Source organism: Podarcis melisellensis, assembly GCF_964234715.1.
Source record: "Podarcis melisellensis genome assembly, chromosome: 2".
Classification (NCBI taxonomy): Eukaryota; Metazoa; Chordata; class Lepidosauria; order Squamata; family Lacertidae; genus Podarcis; species Podarcis melisellensis.
Window position 1 is genome coordinate 31,976,817 of NC_138529.1, and position 8,959 is coordinate 31,985,775.

The 8,959-nt window shown below is 46.0% G+C and overlaps 1 protein-coding gene across 4 annotated transcripts in view; it reads right to left on the reverse strand.

Annotated features, from left to right (window-relative positions):
• The window catches only part of SPATA20 (spermatogenesis associated 20), a 46,924-nt gene extending 40,229 nt beyond the window's left edge, over positions 1-6,695 (reverse strand). Inside the window, exons 1-3 of one of the 4 annotated variants that reach the window (XM_081899649.1) lie at positions 6,526-6,695; positions 2,724-2,861; positions 1,005-1,069 (exon numbers count right to left, since the gene is read on the reverse strand). In XM_081899649.1, the coding sequence (XP_081755775.1) occupies positions 1,005-1,069; positions 2,724-2,861; positions 6,526-6,617 (295 nt within the window). In that variant the 5' untranslated portion in view covers positions 6,618-6,695. The other 3 variants (XM_081899652.1, XM_081899651.1, XM_081899650.1) reach the window with 3 other exon arrangements.
• Positions 6,696-8,959: the final 2,264 nt, after the last annotated feature.

Genomic DNA, 8,959 nt, shown 5'->3' on the forward strand with positions numbered 1-8,959 from the left:
AAACTTCCATAAGTTTAGTTGCTTATAATGTAAATTCAAAAAGCAGGAGGAGGTCAGGTGAGGGGAAGAAATATTTTTAGATTCCACTCCTCTGCACACTTATTTTTGAGTAAACATGCATAGCCCTGTGCTGTTAGAATTGCTTAAAAGAAGAAATCCAAGACTCCCAGTATTACTCTAACGCGTCTCTTCACCCAAGCTCCAAATCCCCATCTGCTTGAAACTCAAATTGGAGCAATTCCCAGATACCAGATCTGCTCCTCCACTAGTAAATTTATGAGCTTCACAAGGTAGGTAGGCTGAGCAGCTTATCCTCACAAGTATTTCCTGTGCTCTTCTTTTGCAGATGCAAACTACAAGCCCAGGAAAAATATTGCCCCGCCTTCTCCCAGAAAGCAGCTCATTGAAAGCAAGAGAGCGCCCAGCAGATGAGGACCCAATTTGGACAACATTTATTCCTCCAAGCGCAAACATTTGTTTCATGTTTCGAGCAGTTTTCAAGTAAGTAAGCATTGTCACTTCGCAGCAGCCGTTCTGTCAGGCTGCAGCAGATGGAGAGGAGGGAAGCAAGGCTATTTCATGGGCCCTGCTGAGAGACCAGCTGCCTTTGACTGTTCCTCAGCTGAAACCTAGCCATAGCCATTCTGCCAGGCTACCTGGGCAGCCTCCATGCCAGCTGGTTGCTACAAGAACTGTAACTATCAGAGCTGGTGCCGGAGTCTGCATGTTTTCCCCTTCTCCCTCCCCATCCCTTTTTCTTTTTATGTTGTGTCTTTTAAGCTTGGAAGCAAGGGGTTGTTTCCTCACTGTTGCTTTTTCATTTGTATGTAAGTCACCCGGGAGCATTTTCAGCTGAAGAATGGAATAAAATTAAAATGAGGAGGAGAAGGAGGAGGAGACATTCTTCCCTATGCTTTTATGATCTCACAGATATGTGCATGTGCTTTTTAAAGTTGTGAATGTTCATGCAGGGGTAGCATAAAACAAAGAAGTTCATTTGTTACCAGATAGAAATATCAGCTTATCTTCTCTCTTTGCTTTATCAAAGGCTTCCTGACCCCAAGGATACCTGAGGGGAAGAGAAAGAGGAGAAATATGCCAGGATTTATTTCTATAATCACTCAAATCAATATGCCTATATTTCATGCAAGCAGTTGATATTAAGCAGTTCATTGATTAAACCCTGATCCTTCCCATTACACACAAGGTCTTTTCAGTTGCCACTATGTCTGTAGATGATGTGTTTGCTACACTGCTATAACCACACCCAAAAAGGGATGCGGGTGGCGCTGTGGTCTAAACCACTGAGCCTCTCGGGCTTGCTGATTGGAAGGTTAACGGTTCAAATCCCTGTGACAGGGTGAGCTCCCATTGCTTTGTCCTAGCTTCTGCCAACCTAGCAGTCTGAAAGTACACCAGTACAAGTAGATAAGTAGGTACTGCTTTGGCGAGAAAGTAAACAGCGTTTCCGTGCGCTCTAGTTTTCATCACAGTGTTCTGCTGCACCAGAAGCAGTTTAGTCATGCTACCCACATGACCTGGAAAGCTGTCTGCGGACCAATGCCGGTTCACTCAGCCTGAAAAGCGAGATGAGCGCCGCAACCCCACAGTCACCTTTGACTGGACTTAACTGTCCGGGGGTCTTTTACCTTTACCATTTACCTATAGACACACCCAGCTGTGGAGGCCGAAACACCTGGCTGATCTCCTAGCATATTAGTGTTTGTTTTTGTGTGTTACTGTTGAGGATCATTTGGCAGATGACTAGCTATACTTACTTAGGGGGGAATCATGTTGTACAACAGCAGATTTAGAGGCTCTAGTTCCATAGTCAAAACTGCAGAGGTATTGCAGAACATGGGGCAGGTGTGGATGCTCACATCTCAACCAAGTTGGAAAAAGCCTTCTGCCCACAAATCCCTTCTCACAAGGGCAGGAGCCATGAGGTTTCGTGAGCGGGCAAAAAGGCTTACTAAGCCATGATATAACAGTTTCAGTGCAGTCAGAGAGGGAGCTTAAGCCTTGAAAAATAAAGCACAAACATGTTTCTGATCTTCAGTAGCATTGTAAGTTTGTGTACTCAGCTCAGGGTAGGAAGTCAGTGCCCAAAGCCAAACAAACGTCACATAACTCACTTATTAGTTGTGTGTCCATTCGTTTCAGTTATGCCCTATAAGAAGATGTACTCAGCGTAGTGTACAGTAAGAGAGATCTTCATATGCAATTTTTTTTAAGGACAATGGTAACCGGAACTCAAAATAGCAGCAGCAAGGACTGAGTCGCATAAAAGATCATTCAAACAATGGAAAAATCACACCAAGAAGAAGAAGAAGAAGAAGAAGAAGAAGAAGAAGAAGAAGAAGAAGAAGAAGAAGAAGAAGAATTAAGTTTTCAAAAATCTCTTTAGGGGGTATTTATGCAAACAAATATAGCTCTACATTCCTAAGTTTTGTTTCAGTAGAGGATGAGACTACAGAAAGTGTTAAGGAAGAAGCTTCCTGGAAACAGTCTGTTTAGGGAGAGACTGAAAGAGGTCATACAGCACCATGTAGAAGCAAAGGCGAAATGAGGTGGAGAATAGGAGGCTTGGGAGCAGTTGAGAGTGGAAGAGGAAGGCTCTATTTCCTGCAGAAAAGCATCCATGAAATTCCCAGTTTGTTTTCCCTAAAGCCCACCCAACATGCCTCCCTCCTCTCAGCCTATGAAAAGAAAGCATCTCTTACCAGTCAACAGGGTTATGGGCATGCTGAAGGAGGTAAGGAGACTTCTCATAGATCAGACGGTTTGTGGGACGAGCAGTGCTAGACTGGCTGCCCTTCCCTCCCGTGGCCATGGCCAAGGCTGCTCTCAGTTGTATAGATCTGCAACACCAAACACAGACAGAAGGCTATTAGCTAGGCTAATCCCCATAGCGCTAAGATCTGGATTAGCTCCAGTGCCAGGCCTGTCTGTGAGGCCGACACACCTCTCAATGAGATCAGCATCTGCACAGACTTGGGTCTGCATTATATTAGTAAACAATGTAGGCTTCTCTGTCTGAAGAAGCAAGCCTAGGACTGCGAGCAATGAAACTGAAGCCTGGGGCTATCCTCAGGGGCCTGCTGCCAATCCCAAGGTATACCTTGCCTGTTGACTTCAGGCACAGAACCTCTCTTGGGGTGGAGCTCCCTCCTGGAGGAGGCCTATGGCAGCAAGTGTTGTTGTGGTTGTGAGGGAGCTGCGCCACAGCTGAAAGAAAAGCGTCTCTCCTTGTCCAGTGATTCAGCTGCTGCACGACAGGGATTTTCTCATGTTAGGTTCACAGTATCAGCTTTGGTAAAAGGGACGCGGGTAGTGCTGTGGTCTAAATCACTGAGCCTCTTGGGCTTGCCAATCGGAAGGTCGGCGGTTCAAATCCCTGTTATGGAGTGACCTCCCGTTGCTAAGTCCTAGCTTCTGCCAACCTAGCAGTTCGAAAGCACACCAGCGCAAGTAGGTAAATAGGTACTGCTGCGACGGGAAGGTAAACGGCGTTTCCATGCGCTTTGCTTTCCATCACAGTGTTCCATTGCACCAGAAGTGGTTTAGTCATGCTGGCCACATGACCTGGAAAGCTGTCTGTGGACAAACGCCGGCTCTCTCGGCCTGAAAGCGAGATGAGAGCCACAACTTCATAGTCATCTTTGACTGGACTTAACCGTCCTTTATCTTTTTTTTTTTACCAGCTTTGGTTGATTGGAGCAAACTTTGGCTATAGCCCAAGACATGCAGAAGTCCTGGCACCTGCAGGTAGAGCTAAGAGTATCTCCTCCCTGAAGCCCTACTGAGCCACTGCCATGTGCCATTCGCAGCCTTCAGTTATACCTCATCCTCCCTCCCTCCCTCCCTCCCTCCCTCCCTCGCCTTAATTTACAAGACCTTCCACAAACACATCTCCTCTTTATTGCTTCCAAGCTTTCCGCCAATGTATACATTTCCCCCAAATTATTATCTCTGTCGTATGTTACTATAATGCACTCGCAATAGGCCACATGCTCATAATTCCTTGGCCCAGGAATGTCTTGATTCTAAAGTATTCGTTATCACTTACACTGTGTTTAAAAGCGTTGTGCAGAGATTAAAAGGTAAGACCATTCCTGTCCACAGGCTCACAGTCTAATAGGCACAGTACGAAAGGAAAAGGGAATGGAGAGGGATGAAGAAAGCAAAGCAAATTCAGGTACCAGTTCCTGAAGCTACAGTTGAGATCTAAAGGAGAGTTCTAAGAGCAAACAGCCCCACAGGAAATTGAAGGTACACAACCAAACTGGACTACGACATCAAGCTGTCTCCTCTTTAAAGCTGCCACACATCCCTTATATTCAGATATCCGTTATTTCTAAAGCAGCACAGTTTCACTTAATGTAAATAGATCTCACATTTCAGAACAATCATAGTTCTGTTAAACACGGATAAGTAGAAAACGCCTTGCAGACTCCCTACTGTTGCTTCTATTTAAAATTTGATCGGGAAGCCTCTCTCGTCTCTTCCTTAAAGTCACTTGGTTACCCTTGCCATCACAAGGAAACCACACCAGAGATGCGGATTTTCAAAATGGTGTTGACTCCACCCACATTCCGGAAACGTGATTTGTGTCTAACCAATCAGAATTCACTTTTCCTGCAGAGGGTGGAGCAAGCGCAGTCTTGGAAAAGCTTCAGTTCAGCTCCTTTGAAAGGAATGAAGCAAATACAGAGACCGTTTTAAAGTATTTCGGGAGACTCAACACTACATTATATATCTCATAGGATGTATCTTAAGGCTATATGTGTCATGTTTTAGGTCTAAACCTCAGGTGTTTTACATGTATACACCTTTTTAAAAAGGACCTTGTGCACTTAACAAACAGGTGTCTTCATCTGAATGTATGGTTAGGGATACACCTGCATCACAGACTATACTGTATTAAGTTACATATTATTTTGCAAAATGGGTCTGGAATATATTCATGCATACTGTTAATTCTTTATAGTATTACTGTCTTTAATGTAATCGATAAAATTTGTACGAATGAGAGAAGAATGGGTGAATCTTGGGAAAGGTAGCTCTGCAAAGTCTTGGGAAAGGTAGCTCTGCAAAGTTACCAAAGTCAGGAAAAGCAAGTTCCAGTGACTGGTGGCTATAAACAGGACTTTGATTTAGGCAAATCATCAGACTGAAATTGGGAGATGAAACTGCATGTTCCTGCACAGTTGCGTCCATTTGCCTAGATCCTAAAGGCCCCATGGATGGCAGCGACCATGACCTTTGAGTTACATAACCAAAAAAAGGCCTTGCAATTCTGAGGTCAAGAGGGAGGGGTGTGTGAAAGATGATACAAAGATCTTGGAATCCTGAAAAATTTCCAAGTCAGCTTTGTGGTCCCGAAAATATCTCCAATCAAGGCTGTGCCACATAATGAAGAGGTTGAGCTGAAGGTATTAAAAACGGTGGAAACTAGCCATCTTAGGGTGAAACCTCTGCAGTACTCCACTCTCTCCAAGTGATTAAGCTGGCCACTTAGGGAGAGCAACAGTCTCTAGTAACTATATTCCTTCAGAACATTTGTAAATGTGTCATAGGATGGAGTGCAGTGGATGTATAGCACAAGATCCAAGTGTCATATTACAGGCACTCTAAGCAAGCGATAGGTAGGTGTGGCTAGAGATCTGGGAGCAGCAGGAACTGTAAACACAACACCAACAATGCAATGAAGCGCGGTGGCGGAAAGAGAAACTGAATGTTCTCTGCACTCTCATAGTTACACCGGCGGATGAATCTGCAGTAGAGCACAGCAGAGCAAACGAAAACTGCAACAAGAAGCAGAACCAGACAGGAAACCAGCCATGGAGCCCCTCAGGAAAAATACTGAAGGGTCGAGCAGAAATTCAAAAGCGCCGTTTAGCTCAAACCTCCTCTATTTGCAGGACTGGGGGACCTGGTGCCTTCCGGACGCTGCCTGACTTCAACTCCCATCAGCCCCATGGCAATGGTGTGAGGAGGGGATGATGGGAGCTGTAGTCCAAACAACACTAACAGAGGGCCACTGGCTCCCCGCCCCTGCCCTACTTACAAGGGGGAAAGGGGGTCTGAGCGTGAGTGAGCGAAGCTCGCCGTCTATGTCTGCAGGGGGGCGGGACGAGGAGGGCGGAGAAGAGGGCTCTGCACATGCCATGCTCTTCTATAGTTGTGGCGCCCCAAAGCGAAACCACATCGCCACCGCTTCCCCCGTAGGGCTAAATGCATTGGGCCAAGCAACGCCAACGTGCAGTGCAATCCGCAGCAGCCAAGCCTGTTTAGTTCTGTCCCCCGCCCCCATGCAAAGGCTATTTGGGGCGGCCGAAGCTCCCCTGCGGAGTCACCCAGGGCAGGGAGGGAGCCAAAACAGACCCGGAGACGCCAGCCAGCCAGCTGGGCTGCTGCTATCTGCATGTAAACAAACACCAGCACGTCGCCAATCCGGATCTAGAAGTCCCCCGGGGCCGAGAGGGTGGGAAAGCGGCGTCGCTCGCCTGCACGGCCCGGTACCTGCGAGCCCAGGAGGTTCGGCTGAGCCCAGCCCGGCGGAGCAGCAGGCGGCCCCCAGCGCGGCGCAAGAGCGCGACCGGGGCGGAGATCATGGCCCCGCTGCTGGGCAACGAAGGGCGGCGCTGAAAGGGATCCCCCGGAGCGGGTTTGGCGGGCAGAGGCAGGCAGCGCCGCTTGCCCAGGGAGGAGGAGCCTGGCTCTCTCGGTAGCCGGGCTTGGGGGGTGGGAGGGACGGCCGAGTTTTTCCGGATCCTGGGGTAGCCGTGCAAGAAACGCCAGCCAGAGCAAGGGTCAGGGAATGGGTATGACTCTGGTTTGAACCGGGAGAGGAAGTTCATCCAAGGCCCAGGAAACGTATTCTGCATATTAACCTCCTCGGGTGCCTAGTTGACTTTTGATCATTGACTTACTATTTGTGCATGGGGGGGGGGGGTGAAGCTGGCAGAGATGCCCATGAGAGTAAAAAGTTATTTTTTCTAGAACTTTTTAATAAGATGGTAGGAGACAAAGTACTTTGTTGCAGAGGCAGCTGCTGGAGGAGGGTTTCCCGGGGAGGATAGAGAGACGGGCTTGTTTTTCTTATATATAGATTTTTGGGGTTGGGAGGAGTAATCTTGTGACATGAGGCTAGACTTAATTATGGCTCTGTGTCGTCTATAGAAGAGCAGCAACAAAAGCCTGATTTCTATCCTGCAAAAAGAATAAAATGCAAATTTAAGTCAGCATATTTCAAGGAGGGGCATAAACCGGATTGCTGAGGCAACAGCTGGCCCAGATAGGAAATCGAAGTGACTGGAAGAATTTTAAAAACAGCAACGAACGGAAATAATCCCCGTCTGAGCAAAACTAAGAACAATATGAAAGCCACAACCAATATAATTATCACACAAATTAACTGCAATCTCATACTTGTCTATTCAGAAGTAAGCATTGAATTCAGTGGGGGCTTCAGTTGTGTACACAATCTGGTTTATTCTGCATCCAGTGCACTCTCACTGCTAGTTTGGGAAGTGGTTTACACATGATTTTAGCCACATTCCATATCTGTCCTGCTATTTCTTACGCAACACTGCATTTTGAGGCATTTCCCCTCAAAAACAGTTTCAGCTTGAACTGAGCTGTTCAAATCTTTGATAAACCTCTACTACAAATTCAGATTTCAGGAGCTTAGGTAAGCCATGGCTTTCACTGCTTAGGGTGAGGATATTCTACTGACCTACCATACGAGGCTGATTATTGAGATGATGAACATGAAACCCTTTGAAAACCTGAAGTTAGGCACACAGTTCCCACCTATCCATGTCTACTTAGAAGTAAATCCTACTGCATTTCATGTAGCTTATTTTGCAAATGGTAGAGAGTGCACAGGACTGCAGTCTTTTTTCAAGCTTCTGCCTGCTTCACTGTCCACGTTACCATGGATTGAGACAATTGGCTTCTATATATGCTATTTTTATTTAGGTAAACCTTTGGTGGCTTTTTCACACTGTTTTCTTCTTGTTCTTTTTCTTCTTACAAATGTATTTTTGAATTCATTTGGGGGTGTATTTGTTTCCCATTGTAAGCCACTAAGAATTTTTACAAATAGAACAGTTATACTGTAGCATGTATAAATAAATACTGTTTTATAATGTGATGTGTGGGAGAGGAAAGCAGATGGCTCTTAACACTTCCAGTAGGCAAAATTGTACTTGACAAACTTCCTTTGCCACCAAACTCTTAGCAGAACAAATGCCCCCTGCTGGTTATATGGTAGCAACTTTATTATTATTGCCTTCACAGAGGTCACCCAACTTTTATTCGGCCCGGTAGCATATTTGGAATGTTGAGAGAATGTCATGCGCACTGGTCACAAAATGGCTGCCACAAGGCGGGTGGCTTGACACAAAATGGCTGCCATGAGGGTGTGGCTAAAAACAAAATTGGGAGTACAGTACTGGTTTTCCTATAGAACAAAGCAATTTATTGGTTGGATATGGTCGATTTTGGGCCATTCACTGTCTTTCAGCCTAACCTGGTTCAAAGGATTGTTGCCAGGATAATATACTGGAGAGGGGGAGAACCATGTAGGCCATCTTGAGCTGCCTGGAGGCTATTATTATTATTATTATTATTATTATTATTATCATCATCATCATCAACCCGGTAGGACAAGAAGGCAAGGCAACCTACAAGGCAAGGGCTGCAGGCATCCCTTTTGCTGTTCCCTATCGCCTATTACTGTATTGGCCTGAATATAAGCCATACTTTTTTTCCCATATTCCAACCATGAAAAGTTAAAAGTGCGGCTTAAATTCACAACCTTACAAAAATTGGCTTTTACGGGACTTCTGGTGAGGCAAGATGGCAGGCGCCACAGCAGTGCATAGCTCCTAGGACCACCAGCATACGACACAATTCTAAGGAATCGGCTTATATTTGGGTATTGTCTTTT